The sequence below is a fragment of the Talaromyces atroroseus genome, assembly GCF_001907595.1.
Source record: "Talaromyces atroroseus strain IBT 11181 chromosome Unknown scaffold_1, whole genome shotgun sequence".
NCBI lineage: Eukaryota > Fungi > Ascomycota > Eurotiomycetes > Eurotiales > Trichocomaceae > Talaromyces > Talaromyces atroroseus.
Genome location: NW_017971433.1, coordinates 301,855 through 329,198, shown reverse-complemented (window position 1 = coordinate 329,198; position 27,344 = coordinate 301,855). Strand labels below are relative to the sequence as shown.

Below are 27,344 nucleotides of genomic sequence, written 5' to 3'. Positions count from 1 at the left end.
GCTCAGGAACTAGATGTGCATTCGATTTTGACGCGTTGAATTGTTGATTGCAACTGCAAAGAATCTACACGCCGCTAAATAAACTGTGTGTATAAGCACGTGAATTTCTTGGCAGATTATCTTAATTAGGCTTAGCGCTTAGAGCGCGCACTAGATTTCTCAACCTTAACCCTGAACTACCAGGGAATCCTATTATTTCGCGAAATCCGCGGTAACAGTACAAGACAACAAGTATCCATGATTGGATAGAGACCGAAGATTAAGCGTGGCTGTTCGTTGCAGCAAGGGTCCAGTACGTCTCCTTGCTCCGCTCTCTAAAGAATTTACCCCATTTAATCATGACTGCAAAGACTAAACAAGCGGCCATTCCGATAAAAGCAGCAGAGATGAAGCAATTCTGGTAGCCCATATCATCGATCCAAGGCGTGATACCATATCCAATGGCAAAAGACATGGTATTTCGAACAATAATGACCGTTGCCATGGCGTCTCCGCTGATTTCGTGGTAACTGTCTATGAGGTAGTTGACACTGAGTGTGATGCCAGCGGTGCTGCTGAATGCCAACAGACACATTGCGACAATCAGTCCAAACCAATGGATGTTATGCGCGGCTCCAACGCCCCAGAGAATTAGGGTTGCTGGTACAAGGATGGTGGTGAGGGCGAATGGATAGAGTCGGTGCTCTGCTTCCATGATACCATTGTTGCGGCGAGCAAGCTTGATGGTCAGCCAGTCGCTGAAACTTCCTGTAAAAAAAGCGCTAATTGTATGGTCAGATAGGTTACAAAGAATAGAAAAGAAGGGAGGATACAACAAGGATAACTCACGCAGCAATGACACCAACACAACAAGAAATATAACTCAGTCCCACCATGGAGTCGCTAAAGTTATATGGAGCACCCCCCAAAATAATTGAAGCTGTTGCATTCATCACGTTGAACCATACAAGATAGCTGCCGTATGAGAATCCAGCGTAGAATATAACTGGCCAGCTAAGATATCTGAGAATGAGGAACGACTTTTTAAATGGGTTATCGCCAGGGCATGTCTGCCATAGAGACATCTTGTGCAGGAATGTCTTTTTGCTGGTCGCGGAAGACGTCGAAATTGCAGCAGTGGCTTCCTTTTCATCACCTTTTTCGGAGGCGATGGAATCAGAAATCTCTACCACACCGACAGATGGGCGGTGGTAGTTGGTTTCTTCCATAAAGAAGAAGAGAAAAACAGTCACCACTCCAGACCAGATGGCTGGGACGTAAAAGACCCATTTCCATCCGGCGTAATCAGCGATGAACCCGGAAATAACGGGAGAAAAATACGCGCTTCCGGAAAGTGACAGGCAATAAAATCCCATATACAATCCACGTTCATGGGTGAAATACTGGGAAAGATCGTTAGTTGCAAAGTCTAGTGAATTCCTAATATTCCGGGGTTCCAAGTGCTGCACTCACCACATCGGTGACAGAGACCTCGGGAAGAGCTTCGATGGGAGCGGCAAGTATGCCCGAGACAATGCACTTTGCAATCCACTCACCGTTGCTGCGGGCGTAGGGACTCCAAATGAGACAGGCGATTGTTCCGATGATAGATACCAGATAGGTCAATCTCTTTCCATATCGCAAAGCAAAAGGCTGCCAGAACAGTAAACCCCAACCGCAGAGAAGAAACACATATCCAGTGCCTTGAGACAACGTTAATTTGAAGGAAACTTGTCATGAAGAATGCTCTTTTGGGCTACTTGCCTGCGTTGAGATTGGCGACAGAAATACTGGTAGCATCAGACAGAGGAACCAGAACTGAAGCAATGACCGAAGCTATCAGACCAACAGAGAACGTGTAACTGTCGAAAAAAACGTAGTTAGCTGGATGTCAAATGCAAGATATCATCTGAGGCAACATTTCTCATACAGGTTGACACATATCGTTGACAGCATCTTTCGACGCGGCGACCAGTTGAGCGGGTCCTCGGGATCGGCTGAAGGCGTAGGGACGAGGACGATCTCTCCATTGCCGGAGTGTTTCGTATGCATGTTGTGTTCGAGATCGAGGATGTGGATCGTCCCAGGGACGCCATCATTAGGACTGGTGGCCATGGCTAGGCGTTGCTGAATGTATCCAGACTTGGCAATGAAATTATAGTAGACAGCCAGGGCCAAGATGTAGCATGTTGAAGACGGCCCGGCCGGTCTTTATATCACAGTATAGCATATGGACTGCGGTACTCCATGATATCGCTACAATGATAACAAGATGACAGGCTCGAGAACGAAGATAAGTGGCTTCTGCCATACACGTCAATGGCCGAGCGCTGGTTGTACTGGTAGCTTTCTAGGAAAATCGACCGGACTAACTCGCAGACGCTACATAGTGGCGGGTCACCGGCCGAGCTTGAGAGCCTGGACTGGGACAGATAGCTAGAGACTGAGAGCTATGCTAACTCGAAGTACGATAGCCATATAAGACGACGTCGGCACTTGGAGTTAGAGATGTAGCGAGAGAGAGAGAGAGATAGCTAAATTGCCCGATGGAGACAGGCGCCGATAAGAACCCGCGGACCCACCTGGCTGCAGCCTCAGGCAGCATTAGATAGCTTGTTTCCCGATGCAACATATCTCGGCCTGCTCGGACGGGGTAGAAAAGTCCCAAGCCTGGCAAGGACGTAGTTATGAAGATGGCCAACAGCGTGGCAACAGAGCGGAGTCGGAAACAATGGCAATGGCTACCTCCTCGTGGGAACAGATTCGCGATGCCAAAAAGGCCGAGCAGGCTGCCCGCATTCCGGCAGCGTGGAAACTGAAAGAGTTCCCCTCTGAAGAGACACGAGATTTGCGGTCATATGCAAAGACGTCCGGAATTCTCTCGGGAAGGGAGCTCGAGATAACGGACGTCGACGCAAGTACGCTCGTCGAGAAGCTTGCCAGTGGGACATACACCGCCGTCGAGGTTGTGACAGCCTACTGCAAACGTGCCGCCATCGCCCAGCAGTTGACCAACTGTCTGACTGAGATAGCCTTTGCAGAAGCAATCAACACCGCCAAATCTCTTGATGAGCACTACAAGGCGAGCGGCAAGGTTGTCGGGCCCCTTCATGGCCTCCCGATGACCTTCAAGGAGTGCTTCAATCTTAAGGGCTACGACTCGAGTAATGCCTACGTCTCGAAGGCTTTCAGCCCTGTTGACTACGATGCATACCTGGTCGAAATTGTCAAGAAAGCCGGTGCAGTTCCAATCGCCAAGACCAATGTAATTCTTTTGATTCTCCCATTTTCTTTTTTCCAGTATTATTAGTTATCTGACCTGACTTCTAGGTTCCACAAACCATGCTCGTGGCCGAAGCCGAGAACAATCTCTTCGGCAGGACCAAAAACCCCATAGTTGCCCAACTCACTTCTGGCGGCTCAAGTGGTGGCGAGGGTGTTGTGGTGGCATATCATGGAAGCGCTATTGGAATTGGCACCGATGTTGGAGGCTCAATTCGGTAGATGATCATACCTTGTGCTAGATAGACAGTCAGTCATTGCTAACTAGAATGTAGAATTCCATCTGCCGCCAACGGCGTCTATGGCTACAAACCAACATTCGGAATTCTTCCAATGCTCAAGTACGCCAATTCCACACATGCCGGGCTTAACACCGGTATCCCTGCTGTGTGTGGGCCTATTGCTCGATCCGTGAAAGACCTGAAACTCCTTACCCAAATCGTGCGCAACGAGAAGCCTTGGTTGACAGATCCATCCATTATTCCATATGTCTTCGAGCACGGTGTACAGGACAGAAAGCCCATTGTGGGTGTGATTTATCAATCGGACACCCTAACACCTCACCCTCCCATTCGCCGCGCGCTCCATGAGACAGTCGAAAAGCTCAAGGCCGCCGGTCTAGAAGTGAAAGAATTCATCCCACCCAGCTTTGCTGCCATCAACGAAGTCACAAGGCAACTATTCACGCTGGATGGCCTCTCATATGCCAAGCGTGTCCTATCAGAGTCTGGGGAGCCCCCCGTAGCCTCTGTACGCTCAATCGGGTTTTGGGATTTGCCTGCCAAAACATCCGAAGAAAACTGGGCTTGGAACGCCAAGAAACAGAATTTCCAGAAGGAGATGCTCGACAAGTGGACCACCGCTGGCGTAGACATTGTACTGTGTCCGGCTGGTGCGCACACTGCTCTGCGCCCAAGAGAATGGACCAATGACTCATACACTGTTACATGGAATGCGATGGACTATCCCGCGGTCATTGTGCCTGTGTCCCATGTGGACCCAGCCAAGGATCTGAAGGACTCGTTGGAAAAGCCGCTCTCAATTATGGATGTGGAGTTCTACGCTAAATATGACCCAGAACTTATGGCTGGCGCGCCCATTTCTTTGCAGCTCGTAGGGCCTAGACTAGGGGATGAGCAGTTGCTGCAAGATGTTGAGCTGATCGATTCGATAATAAAGCAGTAGTATATAAGTGTTGGAGCATCTGAAGACGAAACATTAAGACTTTTAGCATGCTTTATATCACATTATATATATCTTTTGCTCTAAATACATACACCATTCCATCAATATAGTTAGTCGGCTTAAACATTCAATCTGTACTCTCAGCATAGCGACAAATAGTCAAATCAAAATCCCTAAAGATATTAATTCAAAGCCAGGGGATAAGAACTCCAATCAGATTTATATTGGCACACATTCCATAGGATACTTTCGACTCAAAATCATCCAATTCCAATCCTCGCATGCATCTCTTGCTTTCCAGACCCTCTCGGCAACGAAGTTCTTTGTCTGAATGGCCGTGCTTGTCCTTCGAGCACTATAAATGGCATCGAAGATGCCCAATGCAACAGTCCGATCCTCCTGACTCTGCAACTCACAGCTCGCGATAAACGCCGGCCACGTTGATAGCCGCAAGTCGTCCGGTTCCCCATGTAGATGCACAATGACTTCGCAGGCCATATGGAATGCTTCTTTGTCAGCTTCCGCTGAGCTTCCAGCGGGGTGCATGAGCCGGTGCAGCATCAGTAGAGCAGCTGCCCGGGATGCATAGGCGTGTGCTAGTAGTCGACTCGAGGTTCGTGCGGATACACCCTGGCCGAAGGTAGGGCGCCAGGACTGGATACGGGACTTTAAATCGGCCATTGGTGGCGAAATGGCTGTTACCTTTGTCACAGACCAGGAATTCATCGTTGAATCTTCTAGACCGTTAGTGATTGCCTCCGCGCTCTGGCAGACATCTTCGGCCAGAGCACTCAATTCCTGAAGAAGGGACATTAAAGTTGTCGTGTATCCCATGAATCGATCAGGGGAGCTTCTAGAGGATTCGTCGAGCCAGAGCTCTGTCTGGATAGAGTTTCTACGACACTGGCTCAACGATAGAACCATGTCCTGCCGTGCCAGGGCACGAACGAAATACTTGGCGAGCGAGCTTAATACTAGGCCCGATGCAAGATACTTATTAATAATCCGCACCGCATACCCAATTAAAATGGGAAATGAGCGCTCATGTGCTTTGCATTTTGTGTCGATCAACTGTTTATAAAAAGTACGTTAGATATGCTGTAAACTTCAGCGTAAACGGAATGAAGAGTTTGGCAGTACCTCCATTGCCCCTAGTGCCAGCGTCATTGCCAGCATTTGCTCCAGCTCACAGCTTGGATCCTTAAACCTCAGGCGCGCCAGCGTCTTCGCTCTTCGGTCCAATGCCAGTGGTAATAATGAACCTTGGCCATCTTCATCGAGATAGATACGCCCTATTGAATACAGAGCGTCTCCAATAGCTGCAGGGCTGTCCTGAAGAACCAGTAAAATCGCAGCATTCATCTCATAAATAAACTCTGCACTTATCACAAGCTCGAAAGGATGCCTGTTGAAGTACACGTTGATAGTTGGACCGTCGGCTTCGGGGATAGCTCCCGGGGGAATTGCCGGGAGCGTTCGTGGGATTATGGGATTTATCAATGCATTCTGGCCATTCGGAGAGTGTGTAACTATAGGGTCTGAAGAAACTCGATATTCAGAGGCTGTATTCCAATATGGTGAGAGACCGATTTTTGCCTCAGAATTTGTTTCCACGTGGAGAGACTGTCGCCTGTCTGCTTTTTTGCTGGGCGAACTGGTCGTCGGCAACATTTGTGTATGTGTGCTGATGCTGGCAGTGAATCTGTCAGATTTTGGGTCATCAGTGCATGTTTCTGATCGCTGTCGCTTCCTCTTCGCAGGAGCTTCTGCTTGGGCTTGATTGTGATGATGAGTGTATCCCCGACAAACGCGATGCCGACGAGCGCAAGTACCACACGAAGGACGGGCTTCGTCGCACCGGACCTTGGCTGCTTTGCAATCAATACAGCCGTATTTTGATCTTCGCCGGATGTCAAACGTGTCTGGGTTCAAGGCAAATATATGCTCTGTCCAGGTCGCCATTGTGCCAGTGGGACAAGTAGGATAATTCCGATAAGAGGCTGGGTACAGCCAGATCTCGAAAAGCAATGCTAACACTAGGCTCAGACGGAATCCGCAGGAACCTCAAATTGATAGAGAGATTCACTACATCTCACTCAGAAGGAAAAGAAAAGAGTGTGAAGATGTTGGGAGGGGTAGGAAAGGAAGACCGTTGCTCCCTGAGATAAGCCCGATTTAGGAGTGGGGCCATGGCCGATTATGGAAATATTCAATGTGCAGGAATATATGCCGATAGAGAATCCGTTCATGATTTAAACGCTTATGGCGAGCCTAGGTATGGGATGGGGGTTTAGCTTGGCATTTTCTATTGGCTGAGGTGTTGGTGAATTTATGTTTATTTTCTCATCTAGCAACCAAATGAGAATATTCCCTTTGCGCTGTGTTTCTTGTCTCAATGAACTTCAATAGCCCTTCAGGAACCGTAGCATTATCCGTCAGCCCGCTGGGGACTGGCTCATCCAGTTGTTCGGATAGAGGAACCACTCCTGTCCACGGCGGAACTTCATGGTCTGGCCCATCCTTTATCGGGTCTCTAGGTTGAATATTGGGGATGCCAGTTCGCAACTTTAGCCCACCGCTGAGGATATCAACCCTTATCACACAAACTAGCGAGACTTGAAATGACGAGACAGGGTTGACATCCTCCCATCTGCCCGCGATAATGTGGTTCGTCACACCCCTCATCACCTCCCGCTTGATATCACGGTCCTTGACAAGGGAGCATGTGCCGTGTACGATGCTGGAGCGGTAATTAAAGGTATGCCCATTGGGGCTCGATGAGAGAACGAGACCGTCCACTAAATGTCGAAATCAGCAGGACTCGACAGATGCCAAAAGCAATTGACTAACTGACCCTTGGTGGCTGCGATGCACACCCTTATCTTCTCGCTCAGATCTTTAGACTCGTTATCCCGCACAATCTCCATTAGCCTCGAGCTCGGGTGGCCATGGAGGTAGATCACCGGATCTTGATTTTCCCCAAGACAGCGAAACAGGGCGATCATGGGCAAGCATTGAGGCAAGCCATTATCGACGTATGACACGTGAGAGATGAACGTTTCTGCAAATACTTTCTGGACGGCGTCAACATCGTACTGTCCTCGCGCTTCGTGTCGCCGAAGTTTGGCGGGCTCCATGATCCTTCCAGTTGATGAGGCACGCTGTCTGCCTGAGGTACTACAGAACAGTCTGTCGAAAAGGCGACGCCGAGTGTTGGGCTTTGTGAAGAAGCGTTCATGCGAATAGAAAAAAGAAAGTTTCATGAGGAATCTACCACCAGACATCCTTTTTTGCTTTTCTTTTTTACTTTGCATATGCCATCATTGGACGCCGTTCAACAGGTACAAGCCCCGCCATAATGGGCACACAAACGGCCCTTTTGAGTTGATAAGTGATTGACTCGCATTAAGATGAGAGAGGGGCTCATTCTCAATAAAATCCCCACTGTGAACAACCTGCATAGTTTGCTATCATCTTGCCGAGACGCCGAAGATAGCTTACAGCATCAGCGATAACGGCGGGAGCATCAAACAGTGTGGGGGTTGTCCCCGCACGGCGCACTAAGCCCAGAGCGGCCGCTTGCTATCTTATCTGTCTAATCTCTGCCCTATCAGCGCCAACTCCCCGCGTAGCTCTTGGCTATCTCGTAGCTATCGTGCCTGGGTAGACGTGTGCCTTCGCTGTGGGAGGTGCATGCTATTGCAAGCCCGCAATTTCCCGTCTGACAGTCTTTCACCATGAGCGTTGTTGGAAACCGTAGCTTCGGTGTCCTAAATAAAATGCAAAGCTGTCCCCATCCCGATCGCTAGCCATTCACCCAGCTGTGTTCGTTTTCCTGCCTGGCATAACACAGTACCGTCCTCGTCATCGTCGAAATGGGTTCCGTGCAAACTTCGGGGCTGTGGCAGAAAATTGCGGCGGCCAAAAAAGCCGAGCAAGCGTCGCGTATCCCTTCTGAGTGGAAGCTCTCAGCAAATACCCTGAAAGATGCTGAGACAACCGTCGACCTGAGACCGATCGCAGCTTCCTGCGGCATCCTGTCCGCGCAAGAGCTCAAAATCACTGAGGAGTACGATGCCACAGGGCTGGCTGCCGAAGTCGCAAAGGGTACATATACCGCCGTTGAGGTCACAACGGCATATTGCAAAAGAGCCGCCATCGCTCAACAACTCTTGAGCTGTCTGACCGAAATACGATTCCTGGAAGCAATTGAAGATGCCAAGAAGTTGGATGAGGAATTTAAGAAGACAGGAAAGCCAGTAGGTCGCTTACATGGCGTGCCGATGACTTGCAAGGTTGGATCCTCGTATCTGAGTATTGCACTCTATCGCTTATTGACCGTTCGCAACTAGGAATGCTTCAACTTCAAAGGATTCGACTCCAGCAATGCATACATCACCAGATGCTTCGACCCAATAACGTTCGATTCTTACCTGATCAAGATCCTGAAGGCCGAGGGCGCTGTTTTTATTGCAAAGACAAACATTCCTCAAAGCATGTTGGCCGCAGAAGCACACAACCATGTCTTCGGCCAAACGAAGAACCCTGTAGTTTCTCACCTGAATTGCGGTGGTAGCAGCGGAGGAGAAGGCGCAGTATTGGCCTATAAAGGCAGTGCATTGGGCATAGGCACAGATGTTGCTGGTTCTATCCGGTCAGTGAGACTCCGCGTTAACGATGTGTTAGGGCCGCGTACTAATTACGAACGAGAGAGAGCAGATGTCCTTGTGCAGCAAACGGTGTGTACGGACTGAAACCTTCAAACGGAATTTTCCCCATGATTTCCTATGCGCCTTCGAACTGGCCAGGCATGAACACTGGTATCCCGGCTGTCTGTGGACCCATGGGATCATCGGCGCGAGACCTCACCCTCTTCTATCGACTTGTTCGCGACGCAAAACCGTGGCTATATGACCCGGCGTTGGTACCGGAGAAGTCCGAATGCGACATTTCGGATCGTCGGCCTGTGGTTGGAGTGTTCACAGAAAGCGGCGGATGCACACCACACCCTCCAGTCGTCCGTGCCATCAAGGAAGCAGCAGCAAAACTGAAGGAAGCAGGATTCGAGGTGCGAGAATTTATCCCTCCTAACTTCAAGGAGATTCGAGATTTGTCGCATGAGCTTCTCTCTCTTGATGGGCTATCATATGCCAAGGGAGAAATGGAGAAAGCCGGTGAACCGCCTGTTGTGTCAGTGCTCAATTCCGGCTTCTGGGACAAAGAGCGAAAGACATTCGAGGAAGCATGGGCTTATAACGCGAGGAAAATCGCACTGCAAAAAAAGATGTTGGACGCGTGGCAAGCAGCCAAGGTAGACGTTGTACTGGGCCCGGCAGGACCTCATACGGCAGTCACGCCTAACGAGTGGACCAACTTCATGTACACTGTAGCTTGGAACGTGGTGGATGTAAGTGCCCTGTTATCTTCCCCCGCCGAAATCAGGATCGTTAGGCTGATCCGTCCTGCAGTATCCGGCCGTCATTGTTCCCTTCACAACAGTAGACCCAGAGAAAGATCCCAAGGAAACGTCTTTCAGTCCAAAATCCGAACTGGATGCACAGAACGAGGCCATGTGTAAGTGTCCTTCTTGCTCGTTTAAGTACACGTCATGTTATTCATCGCGTATTACTCCTATGCTGAATCGCTGATTTTGTTTGCCAGACGACCCGCATCGTATGGCGGGAGCCCCTGTTGCCATTCAACTCGTGGGACCACGGCTCGGTGATGAGCAGTTGCTGAAGGATGTGGAAGCACTTGACAATGTATTCAAGGCCTGAGGATGGAGCGTAGAGCTATAGAAGAATTGAATATAATCCTGCAACGTGATATCTGCAGTCCCCTCCAACTCCGATGTCGATGTGTGGTGCTTACTCAGACCCCAGGAGGCACTAATCCTAATAAGGAAAGAGGCCTCCTGAGGCAAACTTGGAAGAAAGGTTCGGCTGCTTCTGGGAGTTAGACATGATGTGAGGACTTATGTGCGTGTATATACGTATATATATACATATATATATACAACAGTAGTTTCTCGTAACTAGTTGGTAGCGAGATAATGGAGATTTTGAGGACTCCATACACACAAAGGACTGTGATAAGTAACGGGTGATGGACGGCCCTACGGCGCAGCCACGCAGTTACCCGCCCCTCACCGTTTGGGTCACTTACTCACTCTCCTCTTTCTTCCCACCCGTCCTGCTTTGTATTCCTCACAACGCTCTTCCTCTAGCCTTTACCAGATTGTATCCTGGTGCCGCCGTATCTGCCATCGCCTTTCGCCTCTTTAGCTCCTAGCCTCATCAAGAGATAATTATCTATCGTGCTCGTCCGATCTCCCCCGCAATGTCGACCTCTGCCCGCCGCCGTTTGATGCGAGACTTCAAGGTTTGCTCTCCCTTCATAACGCCTACCCATCCTAATGACCTGTTTCATCTTGATTTATCCCTGTTTATATTCTCTGTTAGACGTCAACTAACATCTGCAGCGCATGCAAACAGACCCTCCAGCCGGTGTTTCTGCATCGCCCGTCGCCGATAATGTCATGACCTGGTATGGAAAACGACAAGCGAATACTGGCAAAATGGAGTAAACATTAATTATCTTTGGCTATAGGAATGCCGTCATCATCGGACCCGCAGACACTCCTTTTGAAGATGGGACATTCCGCCTTGTCATGCACTTCGAGGAGCAGTACCCCAATAAACCGCCCGGTGTCAAATTCATTAGCCAGATGTTCCACCCCAATGTCTACGGCACTGGCGAGTTGTGTCTGGACATCTTGCAAAACCGCTGGAGTCCCACCTATGACGTGGCCGCCATTTTGACCAGCATTCAAAGGTGAGACAACGAAGCGGCGAGGATTAGTGATTGTGAAACTAACTGACACTTTGCCAGCCTGCTCAATGATCCCAATACCTCTTCACCTGCAAATGTCGAAGCCTCCAACCTGTACAAGGATAACCGTCGTGAATACGTAAAGCGAGTGCGAGAGACGGTTGAGAAGAGTTGGGAAGACTAGATTGGACCGAGGCTTCTTTCCGACTGCATGAGTGTTCATGCTGTGCCCCTTGCCTATCCGGACAGACCTATTATCTTGGGATAGCTTCAGTTTCGCTTCGACCTTGCACAGCGCGGAGTTTATGGCGTGGTAACCGCGGCTTGTTTGAACTGTTTATTATTTCTCCCCCTTCTTTCCGTCGGCGTTTTGTGTCCGACCGCTGTTTCTGTGTACCTTTTTATAGTGGGAATCTCTGTAGTTAGCAGACGCATTTATTATTTCTATGTGACGAAGATATGTCAATATCAGCATTTGGGCGCCATCTGTCTTCCGCGGGTCTATCTGCTCAGGTCGTCTAATGCAGGCGAAATATTGTAGCCATACACATCACAGTGTATGCCGTATATACATACACACACACATAGATATGTATATATATTCATATATTTATCACGTACTCAGCGCAGCTATGCGTGCCATACTTGGGCACAGACATGCCACCAGCCGATGTGGGACGCCAGCCGCGCTAAGCCCAAAAGGGGCCGTCTGCAGCAAATCGACATCAACAAGTTGTTTACTTAGTCTGACACCAGAGACCATTCCTTGTGACGTCTGTTGATTGACCAGGACGCCAGTCTGCCATTTGGATCCTGGCGAAGACTCCAGCTCTGCAGTGCATGGTACTCGCTCTCTTACCCGATTTTTGTGATTTACGGACGCCGCGCGTGTTTCGTCTTTGCGCACGTGAACCCCTGACCGGTACGCCTAATTAACTAGTTAATTGTTGTTTTCGGACTTCCTCAACGCTCGCACAATTTTTGCAGTACTCAGCCCAACGACGACCTGCCAGACTCGATTCGCATACACCCGGTACTCCATCTTGTGTCGCTCCTTTTCAGGTATTACCCCCCGGCTGGGGTTGCGTGTCTGGTTTTTGGAACTGTGCGTGGTGGTGGTCTAAATCGGTATTCACGATGGCGTACGTTGGCGCTCCTGCTTGTCCGACCCCGGGCTCTTGGAGATATTCCATTGGAGGGGAGTTAATGGGCTAACTCTCAAATCTTCTAGTTCGTCCAGTTCCAACACCATTAAGGGTATGTTGTCACGTACGAAGAGAGCAAGAAATTAGAGTTTTATTGACTGGCGTGCCTTAATATAGTCGTTGCGAGATTTCGGCCGCAGAACAAAAAGGAGATTGCGTCTGGAGGAGAACCCATTGTCGAATTGGAAAGCAATGAAACGTGCAAAGTCAACGTAGGGAATTCATTCTTCTATGATTTTACGAATTCTGAGAAAGTGCGCTCTCTGACCGCTATGTGTTAGTCTCGGGAGGGCTCCGGCTCATTCACCTTCGACCAGGTGTTCGGGATGGATTCGAAACAAACGGACATATTCGACTTTTCGATTCGGTCGACAGTGGACGACATTCTGAACGGTTACAATGGAACCGTGTTCGCTTACGGCCAAACGGGTGCTGGTAAATCGTATACCATGATGGGAACGGATATTGACGATGACATGGGAAAGGGTATCATTCCGCGAATTGTTGAGCAAATGTTTGCTTCTATTCTCACGAGCCCAAGCAACATCGAGTATACGGTTAGAGTCAGTTACATGGAAATCTATATGGAGCGCATCCGAGATCTTTTGGTCCCACAGCACGACAACCTACCAGTTCACGAGGAAAAGTCTCGAGGAGTCTATGTCAAGGGTCTCCTGGAGATATATGTCTCTAGTGTCCAGGAGGTCTACGAAGTGATGCGCCGGGGTGGAGCAGCTCGAGCTGTGGCGGCAACCAATATGAACCAAGAGTCCTCTCGATCGCATTCAATCTTCGTTATTACCGTCACACAGAAGAATGTCGAGACTGGCTCTGCGAAGAGTGGCCAGCTCTTCTTGGTAGATTTGGCAGGAAGTGAAAAAGTTGGCAAGACCGGCGCCAGCGGGCAGACGCTTGAAGAAGCGAAAAAGATCAACAAGAGTTTGAGTGCTCTCGGCATGGTCATTAATGCTCTTACCGATGGCAAATCGACGCATATTCCGTACCGTGATTCGAAGCTCACGCGCATTCTTCAGGAGTCTCTGGGAGGTAACTCTCGAACGACGCTCATTATCAACTGTTCGCCGAGTAGCTTTAACGATATGGAAACGATTTCAACCCTCAGATTTGGCGTTCGTGCAAAGGCGATCAAGAACAAGGCTAAGATCAATGCGGAATTAAGTCCTGCTGAACTGAAGCAATTGCTACGAAAAGCCCAAGGGCAGGTTACAAACTTCGAGACATACATTTCAAACTTGGAAGGTGAATTACAATTATGGCGTGCTGGAGAGGCAGTCCCCAGGGACCGTTGGACACCAGCTATGTCAGATAACGCTAGTGCCAAACCCCCCCGTCCTGCCACGCCCTCACGCCTACAGACCGATATTATACGCGCAGAGACACCTAGTCGATCAGACTCACGATTAGGAGACCGCTCAAGTACGCCGAGCATTGTGCTCGAGAAGGATGAACGAGAGGAATTCTTGCGCCGGGAGAATGAGCTGCAGGACCAAATAGCAGAAAAGGAGTCGTATATATCCAACGTGGAACGAAGTCTGCAAGAAGCCAAAGAAGAACTGAAGAGCTTCAAGGAAGCCTCCTCACGGACCGGGAAAGACAATGAGAAACTCAACACCGAAATGAATGAGTTGAGGATGCAACTTGAGAAAGTTTCATACGAAAGCAAGGAGGCTGGCATTACGATGGATAGCCTGAAGGAGGCTAATGCTGAGCTGACTGCTGAGCTAGACGAAGTCAAACAACAGCTTCTTGATGCACGTATGCGAGCCAGGGAGACAAGTGCAGCTCTTGATGAGAAAGACAAGAAGAAGGCGGAACGCATGGCGAAGATGATGGCCGGATTTGATATGAGCGTCAATGTCTTCTCGGACAATGAGCAGAGGTTGAAGAAGCTAATAGACCAGGTGGATTCATTACATAAAGTCAGTGCGGCAGGCGAGGCAGTTGCGCCTGATGATATCATGGAGTTGAGAGCTAGTCTCTTGGAAACACAGGGCTTCGTTCGACAAGCAGAGCTTTCAATGAGTGAACGAAGCGAGATACACGAGCTGCAGGACAGCAAGCGAGCCGAACTTGAACGGAGGATTGTTGAGCTCGAGACCGATTATGAACAAATATTGAAACGCAATTTGGGCGAGGGAGATGCGGATGAGATTCGCGAGAGACTGGAGAAATTATATATTGGTCGACGGGATGCGGAATCCAAGGCCGTGGCCGACCTTAGAATCGACCTTACTCGCAAGGATGAGGAGCTCCTTCAGCTCCGCCAAATGCTCGCGGATTCTCAAGTTAAGACACCAACCAATGGCAGTGCGGGTAACTCTGCTGTCATAACCAACAAGACCCTTCAGCAGCAGATCTCAGACTTTGATAACATGAAAAAGTCACTCATGCGGGATCTACAGAACCGCTGCGAGCGCGTGGTGGAGTTGGAGATCTCACTAGATGAGACTCGAGAACAATATAACAATGTCTTGCGATCCTCCAATAACCGGGCCCAGCAGAAGAAGATGGCTTTCCTAGAGCGAAACCTTGAGCAACTTACGCACGTGCAACGCCAATTAGTTGAGCAAAACAGCAGTTTAAAAAAGGAGGTTGCAATTGCGGAACGCAAACTTATCGCTCGCAACGAGCGCATTGCTAGTCTCGAAAACTTGCTGCAAGATAGCCAAGAGAAGCTTACAGCAGCGAATCATAGGTATGTCCATACTAGCACGAAAACTTTTCTTTTTCTTTCGTTTCTCGACGCTCTAGATCTAACCGGTGACACAGATTCGAGGCGCAATTGACGGCAGTCAAAGAGAGGCTAGAAGCTGCCAAGCAGGGTTCAACGCGCGGCTTGGTGACTTCAATGGAGGGTGCATCTAGCTTCAGCTTCGGTGGCTCGCGCATTGCCAAACCGCTTCGAGGCGGTGGGGGTGTAGATGCCAACGGTTCATCCGGATCGACACAGCAAGAGGCTCCGAAGCGAGGGAGTTGGTTCTTTGATCGACGATGAAAGTTTTTGAAAAGTAACATATGACACGAAGCCCTTGGAATGGTGTAGTTGTGTTTCTGTTCATTTCTGTTCATTTCTGCCTTTTTCTTTCCTTTTTCTCTTGAGTCTTCCTTTTTTTTTTTTTTTTTTTTTTTTTTTTTTTTTTTTTTCTCATTTGTGTCTTATAAACACACAGTGCAGTCAGCGAAGTAGAACACCTAAGTACAAATTCTCCATTCGTCGGTGTTTTGTCAAGTGTTTCACATAGCCCTTTCAACAACATACCCCCCAGGATATATATTTTGATATCTCTTTCCTATTCCCTATGCTACTCTTTTTTTCTTTTTTGTTTTGTCTTTCTCTTTGATGTCGAAATGACCCGTCCTCCACTCATTGAGATGATGTTTATCTGCCGAAAGGATTCGGTTTCTACTAGGCTAGGCTATTTGATCCGTCGGAAGTGAAGGAGTTGACACAATACGTAGGTGTAGGGGATACGTACAATAGTTTAGGAATAAAGAACAATGACAAATAACTACCCCAACCCGCGCCAGAAACGTGTTTTGGAGTTGTCTGGGTCTTTGACACGACACATGATGCAACTCCCTGCTCTCTGCTTAAGCTACTTGAAAGGGCCGAAATGGAATATACGGAACCAGTTCCAAGCTCATGTCCTAGAACAGGGAGGTTTATCTCAAATGATTTGCATTGGTCCGCGGTCGTGCGCTTCCGGGCAGGTCAAAGAACGATATTCTCAAAGAAATGACACTGGACGCATGGATCAGGGGCTAGATGACCGCGTGTTCAGGACCATCTGTGTCTCTATCAGTATGATATAAAGTGTCCCTTGTGTGCCCAATACTTGACAAAACATTCTAGGCAGTTTGGAGCAATGTATCTTCATCTACATGCATCCCAGGTAAGTTCATCCGACGTCAAATCATTTGCAGACACATGTCACTTACCTTACTGATTAGCCGAAGCCTTGTGAATCACATCACGCTTGACCAAAGGATTTGATAGTCCCAACGGTACCTCTGAATCGAGACCTCCCGGCGAGGCTCGTACTCCTAACATCTACTACATCCTGCACCGTGCTATCAAGACACACTCACCATGGACATCGAAATACCCTTGGTGACCTTTCCCAGCGCAAGTTCTAAAACCCCCGCAGGGAACCCCATTCCACGGCCAAAAGCTGTTGCAGGACAAGAATGCATTATACTTTGATCCCCAGAGACTGCTGTCGTCCGGGGAGTATAGCTGGGGAGTATACAGCTAGCAGGGCTTTGTTCTCTATTGATATATTTTATGGACTCTTGCTTTTAAATTCATAACCACGACAAGCAATGAGAGGGTTTATAAACCCGTTATTTATTATTCATGTCCATATTGAAATTTGTTTTGTCTACCCAATATTGAAACATCTTGAGCGATTATCACGTTTTGTTCCATTCCGCCTGCCTATTTGGGACACGCTACCCAGATAAGGTTAGTCCCGAGGTACCTTGATGCCTGGCGGATGAAGCGGGCCAGAAACAGCCAATGGAAGGCGAAACCGCCGGTGTTGGCGACTACTGATTGGCTGCCGTCCTCTCTCTTATCAGAAAGCCATCCCCCGCAAGAATGCCACCTTCCGCCGGTAACATCAACAGATGACTATTTCAGCGCTGGCTTCTTTTTCTTCTCTTCCCCTCCAGCCTCGCTGTTTGCTTCACTGAGCACTGAGATCAGATATATACTGCTAGCCGGTATTATATCATATATCAACACACCATGGGTCAGGCTCCCTCGAAACTAGACGAGAAAGAGGCCGTGGCTGGCTTGAGCCGCATGAGCCTCGACAAAAATGCTTATGTCTTCGTCGAAGACGAATCTTGTAGGTAGAGCTATAGCCATCAAGGCAACCGCGAATACTGACAGATCAAGTGCCACCTCCATATGAGGCTGCTGGTGACAGGGTCAACACCATCTCTCTTGACCAGACAAAGCTCTGGGAAGAAAAGCTTCTGTCTTCACCAAGGGTAACTAATAAGAAAACCTGCCAACATTTTACCCAGAAACTATAACTGACAGACAGACATAGAACCGGCTTGCCATTTCTGCTCTCTCACAAAACCCTATCTCGGCAATCCTCACCAACAACGGTGCTGCTGTTGCTGATACCCAAGTTTTCAACGTTAAGATTCCTTTTGAGGGCGCGCCTATTACCAACCAACGATCTTCTGGGCGATGTTGGCTGTTTGCTTCTACTAATGTCTTCCGTGTTGCCATCATGAAGAAATACAACCTTAAAGAATTCGAGCTTAGCCAGTCTTATCTCTTTTACTGGGACAAGATTGAGAAAGCCAATTGGTTCTTGGAAAATGCCATCCAAACTGCCGGGGAAGACCTCGAAGGCCGCTTAGTGAAGGAACTCTTTTCCAGCCCCGTTGGCGATGGAGGTCAGTGGGACTTTGTGGCCAACCTGGTCAACAAGTACGGCTTGGTGCCGCAAACACTGTACCGGGATTCGTACAACGCGAAAAATAGTAGTAAAATGGGTTCTCTAATAACCACCAAGTTACGTGAGCAAGCTCTAGTTTTGCGGAAGCTGGTTCTCTCTGGGAAGGCTCATCTGCTTGCCGCCCACAAAGATCGCTTCTTACAGGAAATCCATACCATTTTGACGATCATGCTGGGACCCCCTCCAAGTCCCGAGAAGGAGTTCACTTGGACCTTTTACGATGCAGAGAATAAGTACACCAAGGTTGTCGCCAAGCCCACACAGTTCGCAGCCACATTGTCAGATAAACAGACAGTCCGAGCATGCGGCGGCACAGATGTCAATGAGCTTTTCAGCCTGATCAACGATCCTCGAAATGAATACAATCGTCTCTTGACTGTCGATCGACTCGGGAATGTTGTAGGAGGCCTTCCTGTTCGATATGTGAATGTAGACATGGATGTAAGTGTATCACGAATTGATATAACACGAGGAGCATATTATCTAACGTTACTTAGACGATGAAATCTGCCGCTATCGCTATGCTCAAAGCGGGAATCCCTGTATTCTTTGGCAGTGATGTTGGCAAGTTTTCTGATTCGGTTTCCGGCATCATGGATACCGAGTTGTTCGACTTCAACCTTGGCTTCAACGTTAAGTTGGGATTGACTAAAGAACAGCGTCTGAGAACTGGGGAATCAGCTATGACCCATGCTATGGTTCTCACAGCGGTGCACATTGAGAGTGGCAAGCCCGTCCGGTGGAGAGTGCAGAATTCATGGGGCGAGAGTCCCGGTGATAAGGGTTGGTTCGTGATGACTGATAAGTGGATGGATGAATTTGTTTACCAAGTCGTTGTCGACCCACGTTTTGTGAGCAAGGAGACACTGGATGTCTTGAAACAAGACCCTGTCGTGTTGCCTCTGTGGGACCCAATGGGCGCTTTGGCTTAGATATGTTTTCTCTTCCTCCACAACATGAAATTTCCTTCTTCAACCAGAATGTAATGATATCAGGAATCATGAAATTAGCAGCTCGAAATATGAAACAAAGTATAGCAGAAGTGTTTTTTTCCATTTATTCGTTATGTTCATCGGTGAGCACAAACCAAAGTTGATCCTATTTTAGCCTGTCTTGCACAGACTTGGCAACCCCATTGATAATATCACTCGTCTCGTGAGTCACCCGCTCAACGACATGGCCAGCAACATCAGTCACATTGCGCCCAGAAACCTCCCGTATTTCCTTCTTCATGGCTAAGTTCTCCTCGGCCCAAGTAATAGGCGACAGCAGCAACGATCCCAGGACGCAGCCAATAGTGGCAAACAAATGCCAGACAAGAACCATAGAGACACCAATTCCAAAAGGAAGAAAGAATTTGACAAACTCGGTTGTTTGGTATAGATCTTCTTGTGATGATATCCAGTATCTCCTCGTTTCTTCGCTCTCGGAATCAACAGACTTGCCCTGGTCGTTGGGAAAGTCCAAGTATCCGCGATACTCGTTTGGATTGGTGGTCAATGTAAGGACCGTAGTCAGCGTGACGGGGGCAATGTAGAAGGGAATAATGAAAATTGAAAATATCTGTGATATGGTGACGTATAGCTTGAGATGTTCTTGATCAAATGCTGCAGATACATCAAACATCAGCCAGACGACCAAGGTGTATAATATTGGAGTAGCACGCCCTACGCACCAACCGATTTGACTTGAAGATCAATGCGCGGCGACATGATTTTGTAGAATCGATATATAGCCAGAACCAGCCATCTCGAACCGTTAAAGGACAAAGTGCGGCAGAACGGATGCGTGAACGAGGCATTGGGGGTGAAGAACTTCTCGACTGTGGAAGCCTGCAGGGTTGGCGGAGACTCCGTAAGCAGTTCAATGACGGTTGGGATTTCACGGACTGTAGGAATATTAGTACGTAAATCATGCGTGGTGTTGACTTTGAATGAGCAGTTATACCGACCTGGGTCTTCCATGGCGGCGCTTTGTACAGGTGTGATCTGGATGGTTCAATTGACTTGGAGTGAAAATTGAAAGTCAATGGCTCTATGTAGCTAAATTCATTCACAGACGGATGTTTCTTGTTTCTAGAACGACAATGATGTCATACTCAGAGCAGTGGGATTTGGCATGTGCGCGAATCCCGAACTCCGCCCCGCTCTTTTGACATTATTTGCCTTTTTAGGCTAGGGCCATATGCCACTATCGACCCACAAGGCGATAAACATATTATCATCTCGTCATTGGTCGAAGCGTCCGGGGCGGAAAGCCGAATATGCAAACCCGTTTCTGCTCTGCAGAAGCGCCTCTCGCAGGCAACAACAACGTGGCATGAAAAATATAAAGGCAGGGCTGCGTGCGTGCTCAGAAGCCTATGATGTATACAGAATCATCATCAGCTTCAATTGAACCTTATACTTACGTATCTATCCTCGTGAGAAGACAGATATCAGTCAAATTTCATCAAACAGCATTTTGCAACGTCCATGAATACATACCTGCCAAAAGTCTTGAAGAAAATGTCTCCTAAGATTGCCATTGTTGGTGCTGGTCCTGCCGGCCTGACACTCGCCTCTATTCTTGTTCGCAACGGCATCACACCTACGGTGTTCGAGCATGATGCATCCTCGACAGCACGTATTCAGGGTGGCTCTCTCGATCTGCACCCTGGAACCGGTCAAGCAGCCCTGGACGCATGCGGACTGACTGCAGAATTCAAGAAGTATGCCCGCTACGAAGACCAAGACGCATCCCTGTGCGACAAGTACGGAAAACGGTACTTGGAATCGAAAGGTCAAGATGCTGGTCGCCCGGAAATTGACCGTGGTCAGATTCGTCAAATGTTACTGGACTCACTTCCAGATGGAGTTATTAGATGGGGCCATCATCTTGTCGCGGCCACCGAAGACTCTCTTCAATTCAAAGACCACACCGAAACTGGATTCGACTTGATTGTGGGTGCCGACGGAGCATGGTCAAAAATCAGACCGCTATGTTGTACTGTTACTCCATACTACGCCGGAATTACTTGTGCTGTAATGGATCTGCAGGACACAAGCGTTAAGTACCCAGCTATTTCTGAAATGCTTGGGAATGGCACGATATATGCCCTGGGATGCGATGATGGTCTTGCCATGTCATTTCAGCGCAATGACAACGATGTGATCAAGGTAGTGGCATCTGGAAGATGGCAGGAAGGGTGGCTGAAGAAGATTGGTCTGAATGAAAGTGACCATGCTGGCATTCTCGCCCGTCTCAAGAAGGAGTACAAGGACTGGGCTCCGGAATTCATCAGAGTATTTGACGAGTACAAGGGCGACGTGTCAGTGCTGCCGTTGTACATGCTTCCTGTTGGGCTACGATGGCCTTCGCGGCAAAAGGTAACCATCATTGGAGACGCAGCTCATCTGATGACCCCGTTTGCTGGCGAGGGCGTGAACTTGGCCATGGCAGATGGTATGAATCTTGCAAATGCAATTATTGCCCATCCCGATAATATCGCTGCTGCAATTGCAGAAACAGAAACGAGAATGTGGAAAATGGCGAAAGTCGCCAGCAATCTTGCATGGGAAAACGGCTTGCTCAGATATGAACCCGGCGGTTTGGAGAAATGGGTAGCATTTCTGAAGGAGAAATTCGAGAAGCAGGGTGACCTGCAGCTCTTGGAACTACTGGACAAAAAGCAGTAATTCAGAATTTCTATTTCCACTTGTAGTCGTGTTCAACCTAAATTCTCACGTTTATTATTGTTAAGTTGTCGACTGGAAGGGCATTTAGACTAGATAGATTATTTACTTCCTGCGTTTTCCACTACTTTTATAGAAAGCCCTATGGAATTGAAATCCGGCCATAACATTTTGGTTACATTGGCATTTCAATGATGTTCGATCCATGACCTTTTCCCATATCTTGCAGTCGAATATAAGACACTTTCGGATGTGACAAGAGCGATTCGAGAATCTTTTCTTCCGTATGAATAATAACGCCATTCTTGTGCAGCTCTTCAAACGTCAATACTTCATCTGTCCTCGTCCATGAGTAACCACTCGATGTTGAAAGAGCATACCCGATTTGCTATGAGAACGAAGATCTTTTTCAACGACCCCCTATTGAATAACGCCGGGAAGAGGACGGAGGCTTGTGGGATAGCAACACCATAAATTCCATTTGTGTGACTGGCGCAAGTGCATGTAAGTTGTTGATATCACATAGTCATATGGTGCTCGCATCCATCTTGCATCATGTAACACGCATCCTTCTAACGTATCTTCTTCACCTTGGGTTTTCTTCTAACAAGGTGAAAAAAAGTGGTCGTATGATTCTCAATTGACAGATATAAGATTGATAAAGCCCTGCCGATTGAATTGGTAATGGTCCTCTGATGGTGGGGCCTTGCAAACAACAGATCCAGTGACTCATCATCGACATGTGTTCAGTATTCGTAACGCAGCTCTTCTCCTTGGTTAGCTTTCTGTTATCGTGAGTGGCGATACTTTTGCCCATTGCTTGAAATGGTCTCGCACCGCAGCCTTGGTTGCTCCGTCGAACGATAGGTCTTCAAAAACTGTGAAGACAACGTTTTCTCTCATATAAAATGTCTTATAGTATTCCAGTCTTTTCTGTGGAAAACCTTAGGGTCTTATAAATCCATCCCGGTCAGAATCGCTTCATACGTGCAGCGATAAATAGCCAAACCCTACGCTCGATGCCCATCGAATTTAAGACACCCTTCAATTCAGATGGTGTGAGTCCCAGTTTTCCATCGAGACCCGTGTGTCAATAAGGAGACATTTGCATGGTGGGAGTTGCTTATTCGTTGGAATTAGTCGCAGCCCTTGGTAACGAGACGCGATAAAATGTGACCGAGAGCTTTTTTGACAAAGTCTTGGACAAAGCCGAAGTTTTCAGAGCTTTGCAAACCAGCATTCTGCTAAGGGTGATCATTGGATATGCCGAATTAGGGATAGCACCTGTTCACATGTCTGCAATGCCTACGTAAAGGGACAAAACATCTTCATCACGAGACTAAAGAATAATATTCTATTGTGATTGATACGGTTTATTTACCAGGTTCTTCTAAAGCTAACAAAGTGCTCGTTTAAATCCTGGACCGCTTTCGCCATCTATATTCTGCCCTTGTTTATGGTTCAAATACGCTCTTTTTCATCGTCTTTGCCGGTTTTTCGGTCTGATGAATGGTAATCTGTGTTCTGGTTTGCTCAAAATGCACACTTCCATACCTCAACAGATTTGCAAAAGTTCCTTCTTCAAAGTCCTTGTTCGTGTTCTCTGGCAAATCCCACAGCGAGCCCAAAGCGGGAGACTTGGTAAGATTTTTGCCATGCGTAATCTTCTGCATGCTCGATTTAGTCAAGATCCTCCAGACGAGCTCGTATGCCTTCTTAAAGCGCTCTGAGTCCGGATCCTCGTCAAGTCTCGTAGCTAAAGCTTCAAAGAAGGGCTGCCCCTGGTATCCGATCACGGTCTCCGCACCCCAGTCTTCTTCTAGGGCATCAAACCAGAGGACGGTGTTTTGCGCGTAGTCAGCGCAGCTAAAACCATCTCCGGCATCCTCCAGCATACATAGTCTAAGCCAGGCGATGACTTGCATGATATATTCAAACACGACGATTGGCTCGACCTGGAAGTCCCATGCATACCCTCTGCGTCGAGAAGCAGAGAAGTCAAGTTCTTTGGCAAAACTTACTAACGGGTTAGAGGATAGACCGTCACAGGATTCCCGATTATCCCATAGATGCACAAAGAGCTCATGCCACCGTTTGATAAAAGGGTCGTGCTGGCGTGCAGCAACGAAATGGTTTGCCAATGTCGTACCGTACATACAGGGAACACTAATTCGGTATGGAGTAGCTGAATCAGCCAATGCATCCCAGCAAATGGTGTCCAAGCTCCTGACGAGAATAATGCCAACATCCATGAAAACGCCGCCGTATAGATAAGGTAAAGAGGCACGCAGAAAGTCCGCGCTATGTGGTCCAGTGTATGGTCCCCTGAGTGTACCCTGGACAAATGCTTTTGGAAGAAGTGCAGCAGGGACAAAATTTAATGCATGGTTGGGAGAATTGGGTACAGCGTCAAGCACTCGGATTGTCCATGAAGGGCCACACAAACGCGCCCAATTTATGACGTTGCGCTGAGTCCAGGCGGGCATTTTATCGAGCCCAGAGTCCCAAAAGGCCCATATATTCTTCTCAGAACAATTTAAAGGAGCCACTCTTCGCAGGGACTCGAGAATTTCCTCGTCGGATCGAGAGTCGAGGGACTCTACATATCGCAACTGCTCCTTGAATTCTTCGGGGATGGTGTACGTCGGTGTAGCCATTATGAATATTGATCTTCACGTAGGGTACTAATAGTGAAATATAATCTATGATAAATACTTGCAAATTGAAAAGGCCATGCACTGGTTCAGCAGTCCTTCTTAATATTTATACTCGGTGGGTGATTGATAAATTAGGGCTGAAATGATCAGATTGTACGAGCTAGCCAATCACATCCCCCACAACGTTTGTACGTTTTCAGATGTACGAACTGGAACGAACTGACCAATCAAACCCACCGCCGCTACCGATCTGCTCTAACTTTAAAGCTTGTTGCGATTCTGAATGCGCTGATTGGTTGAGAGTTTATTCTGTATTTCGATTTTGATAGCAATTTGAATTTTGCACAGTTTTATAGAGAAGAATGGGATAAATAAATGCCATTCCTAGTTAGGTATGTCTATCGAGATGCCAAGGGGCCAAGCGTGGTATGCACCATGCATAGATGGATGCACAACCTTGCAAGGCCTTAGGGAGCGTGGCGCCTGATTCGGGCATAAAAGCCCCGGAGACTGGCTGTTCTTTGCGGTTTATGCATGCTTCAACCAGCCAGAGTCTTCTTTCTTAGCGTGACAGAGCTCAAGGCGTGCTGAGCCGGATTCAGCTAAACCTGAGGCACAACATCGATGCAGTGCATACCAAAGGAGCCCCACATCCAGCATTCCGGTACGTTTTTGGAAGTCTTACAAGTCCTCCCAGCCATCAATTAAATACTCATCACTATCTCCTGGTAAGCAATCGAGGCTTGAAACAGTTCATACCAAACTTCAATTGACAGAGACAAAATGGCATCAGCACAGTCGGCGACCATTTCCTCCTTGATCAGAGAATTATCTGCCATCGAGCAGAAATCCAATGGCTCTGTGTTCGAAAACGAGGACCTCCGTGCAAACGCTGCACATCTGACTCGAAAACTCGCAGCGATGCTAGATAGACCTCAAGAGGTAGTGTTGATTAATGCTTCTTTGGTATGCCATACGCCTTTGCTTCATCGCGTACTCATTGCAAGCGGTATATGCTCACAATCTGCTACGAGTGCAGCCTGCCCAAGTCGCAGCTGTGCGGATTGCTGTAGACTTACATCTGTTCGAGTTCCTTGGCGATGGGCTAGAGGCAAAGGCTGTCTCTGACCTGGCCTCAAAAACTGGCGCGGATGCAGATTTCCTGGGTATGTCATGCCGTCTTGGGACTGTTTGTTGACAGGTTCGGTCTTTTAACAAATACATTAGTCCGTATACTCCGACTACTCTCAGCCATGGGCTGGGTGGACCAGACAGACGACGTCTCCTTCAAACCAACTCCTATCACAGACGTTTTAAAAAACAGTGAGCCTATCAAAGCTGGTATCAAACATATGTATGTCACGCACTGCTATTCCACTGGCAAACATGGAATGACCGACTTTACCTACAGGTATCATGCACTTCCCATATATGGCAAGCTCCCGGAATATTTCGCAAAATCTAATTACAAATCCCCCGTTGATGTCCAAGACGGCCCTTTTCAGTACGCATACGGCGTGAACGAAACGGCCTTTGAATACTGGGCTAAAAGTCCAACGGATTCAAAGGTATTCAACACATTCATGACCGGTGTGCGCGGAAGTAGACCGCACTGGGTTCATTGGTTTCCAGTGCAAGAAAGGTTTATTGATGGCTCAAGTGGAAAAGAGGAGGATGTTCTATTAGTCGATGTGGGCGGTGGAAAAGGCCATGACTTGAACAAGTTCATCGAAACCTTCCCCGATGCAAAAGGACGATACGTTTTGGAAGATCTTCCTGTTGTCATTGACGACACTTATGACAGGAATTTGAGAATCGAGGCCCTAAAACATGACTTTTTTCAAGAACAACCAATTCAAGGTGCGGCCTTCATCCTCAAATATTCCTATTAGGAATCAATCAGCGGGATGTCTTGATTACTAATTCATATTCCTATGAGCCCTTTTTCTGATATAGGTGCACGAATGTATTTCATGCATCACGTTCTTCACGACTGGCCGGATGAGGATGTTGTGCGAATCTTGTCCCAGATCGCGAAAGCAATGAAACCGGGCTATTCCCGGTTATTGTTGGGGGAGAATGTGTTGCAAGATGTGGACTGCCACATCTATCCTGCTCTGCTGGATTGGGGGATGATGGTGTTGCACTGTGGCATGACGAGAACGGTGGGCCGCTGGAGGGCATTGTGTGAGAAATCCGGACTAAAACTGGTTAAGTACTGGCCACCTCCTGGGGACGGAGACGGGATTCTGGAAGTGGAGCTCGAGTGATGCGGTCAGACTTGCACAGGATATTCAAATGATTAGTTGATTCCACCCGCGTGTTGATAAGACTGTCCTGCTGGCGGTAGAACACATGCCGACAAGGACGCTCGCACCCGAGAAGCGGGGTGAAAAAGGATGTCAGTGCCCCATTCTCTGGCACCAGACAGATGTAGAGTTAGACATGTAGCAGCGGATAATATTGGCCGTGTTGCGTTGACGATAACTAGAGCCGAACCATATGGCCGAGCTTTCTGTGTTGGCTTCTGTCCCGGAGAGCATCCTACTGAGAAAAGAAAAAGGACCGGTGAGCTGGTCTGGAATAGCTCCGAGAACTGCATGGATAAGTGCTATTCCGTACGGCGTTGCTCCGGAGCGAGGATGAGGCTGCTGAGCTGTAGAAGAGGAGGAAAGCCAGGAAGGGGCCGAAGGGCGGGCGGCGGCTGCGGGGAAGTGGGTACGCTAACGGAAAGGAGCTTAGCCTTGGGCTGCTCGACTCGTCAACTCCGTAGTCCGTACAAAGGCAGCGACGCAACGCTATGGCTACGCACATTCAGCGATGCGACGAGAGACCGGGAAAGACGCCGATGACAGCTCGCTTTCTACGTCAGATCACATTTCCCCCCTTTTTAGCCAATTGTAGCCCACCTTCCCCGCCCCCCCAAAGCTCTTCACCGCGAATCTTGGCAAGGTGACATCGCGCTATGCATCGTGAAGTCTTTTACAGGTCAATTCTCCACTGCTCGCAGGGCTAATCAACTAGACTGTC

At 48.3% G+C, this 27,344-nt stretch overlaps 12 protein-coding genes across 12 annotated transcripts; 7 read left to right on the top strand and 5 right to left on the bottom strand.

Annotated features, from left to right (window-relative positions):
• Nucleotides 1-259: 259 nt before the first annotated feature.
• UA08_01191 (hypothetical protein) lies at nt 260-2,094 on the bottom strand (the record flags this gene model as incomplete). Its single annotated transcript, XM_020261458.1, has 5 exons — nt 260-761; nt 829-1,382; nt 1,453-1,682; nt 1,771-1,841; nt 1,910-2,094. 5 exons carry the CDS (start codon nt 2,092-2,094, stop codon nt 260-262), a joined length of 1,542 nt encoding a protein of 513 aa, XP_020123024.1.
• Nucleotides 2,095-2,710: 616 nt separating this feature from the next.
• Nucleotides 2,711-4,446, top strand: UA08_01190 (hypothetical protein; the record flags this gene model as incomplete). The annotated part of the gene is made up of 3 exons (XM_020261447.1): nt 2,711-3,244; nt 3,310-3,479; nt 3,537-4,446. The coding sequence occupies 3 exons, from the start codon at nt 2,711-2,713 to the stop codon at nt 4,444-4,446; spliced, it is 1,614 nt and encodes a 537-aa protein (XP_020123023.1).
• A 219-nt stretch (nt 4,447-4,665) lies between these two features.
• UA08_01189 (hypothetical protein) lies at nt 4,666-6,408 on the bottom strand (the record flags this gene model as incomplete). The annotated part of the gene is made up of 2 exons (XM_020261436.1): nt 4,666-5,517; nt 5,587-6,408. The coding sequence occupies 2 exons, from the start codon at nt 6,406-6,408 to the stop codon at nt 4,666-4,668; spliced, it is 1,674 nt and encodes a 557-aa protein (XP_020123550.1).
• A 381-nt stretch (nt 6,409-6,789) lies between these two features.
• On the bottom strand, nt 6,790-7,583 carry UA08_01188 (hypothetical protein; the record flags this gene model as incomplete). The annotated part of the gene is made up of 2 exons (XM_020261424.1): nt 6,790-7,244; nt 7,301-7,583. The coding sequence occupies 2 exons, from the start codon at nt 7,581-7,583 to the stop codon at nt 6,790-6,792; spliced, it is 738 nt and encodes a 245-aa protein (XP_020123551.1).
• A 738-nt stretch (nt 7,584-8,321) lies between these two features.
• UA08_01187 (hypothetical protein) lies at nt 8,322-10,223 on the top strand (the record flags this gene model as incomplete). The annotated part of the gene is made up of 5 exons (XM_020261413.1): nt 8,322-8,705; nt 8,799-9,100; nt 9,166-9,853; nt 9,915-10,020; nt 10,108-10,223. 5 exons carry the CDS (start codon nt 8,322-8,324, stop codon nt 10,221-10,223), a joined length of 1,596 nt encoding a protein of 531 aa, XP_020123541.1.
• A 562-nt stretch (nt 10,224-10,785) lies between these two features.
• UA08_01186 (Ubiquitin-conjugating enzyme E2 2) lies at nt 10,786-11,461 on the top strand (the record flags this gene model as incomplete). Its single annotated transcript, XM_020261402.1, has 4 exons — nt 10,786-10,827; nt 10,928-10,992; nt 11,056-11,280; nt 11,338-11,461. 4 exons carry the CDS (start codon nt 10,786-10,788, stop codon nt 11,459-11,461), a joined length of 456 nt encoding a protein of 151 aa, XP_020123542.1.
• Nucleotides 11,462-12,414: 953 nt separating this feature from the next.
• On the top strand, nt 12,415-15,498 carry UA08_01185 (Kinesin heavy chain; the record flags this gene model as incomplete). Its single annotated transcript, XM_020261391.1, has 5 exons — nt 12,415-12,419; nt 12,509-12,534; nt 12,600-12,694; nt 12,764-15,198; nt 15,273-15,498. The coding sequence occupies 5 exons, from the start codon at nt 12,415-12,417 to the stop codon at nt 15,496-15,498; spliced, it is 2,787 nt and encodes a 928-aa protein (XP_020123543.1).
• Nucleotides 15,499-17,253: 1,755 nt separating this feature from the next.
• UA08_01184 (hypothetical protein) lies at nt 17,254-18,915 on the top strand (the record flags this gene model as incomplete). The annotated part of the gene is made up of 4 exons (XM_020261380.1): nt 17,254-17,356; nt 17,407-17,501; nt 17,564-18,424; nt 18,481-18,915. The coding sequence occupies 4 exons, from the start codon at nt 17,254-17,256 to the stop codon at nt 18,913-18,915; spliced, it is 1,494 nt and encodes a 497-aa protein (XP_020123544.1).
• A 166-nt stretch (nt 18,916-19,081) lies between these two features.
• Nucleotides 19,082-19,947, bottom strand: UA08_01183 (hypothetical protein; the record flags this gene model as incomplete). Its single annotated transcript, XM_020261369.1, has 3 exons — nt 19,082-19,590; nt 19,659-19,871; nt 19,935-19,947. The coding sequence occupies 3 exons, from the start codon at nt 19,945-19,947 to the stop codon at nt 19,082-19,084; spliced, it is 735 nt and encodes a 244-aa protein (XP_020123545.1).
• A 543-nt stretch (nt 19,948-20,490) lies between these two features.
• Nucleotides 20,491-21,660, top strand: UA08_01182 (hypothetical protein; the record flags this gene model as incomplete). Its single annotated transcript, XM_020261358.1, has 1 exon — nt 20,491-21,660. The coding sequence occupies one exon, from the start codon at nt 20,491-20,493 to the stop codon at nt 21,658-21,660; it is 1,170 nt and encodes a 389-aa protein (XP_020123546.1).
• Nucleotides 21,661-23,111: 1,451 nt separating this feature from the next.
• On the bottom strand, nt 23,112-24,314 carry UA08_01181 (hypothetical protein; the record flags this gene model as incomplete). The annotated part of the gene is made up of 1 exon (XM_020261347.1): nt 23,112-24,314. One exon carries the CDS (start codon nt 24,312-24,314, stop codon nt 23,112-23,114), a length of 1,203 nt encoding a protein of 400 aa, XP_020123547.1.
• Nucleotides 24,315-25,097: 783 nt separating this feature from the next.
• Nucleotides 25,098-26,584, top strand: UA08_01180 (hypothetical protein; the record flags this gene model as incomplete). Its single annotated transcript, XM_020261336.1, has 5 exons — nt 25,098-25,280; nt 25,354-25,480; nt 25,542-25,668; nt 25,726-26,174; nt 26,271-26,584. 5 exons carry the CDS (start codon nt 25,098-25,100, stop codon nt 26,582-26,584), a joined length of 1,200 nt encoding a protein of 399 aa, XP_020123548.1.
• Between the last annotated feature and the right edge of the window lie 760 nt (nt 26,585-27,344).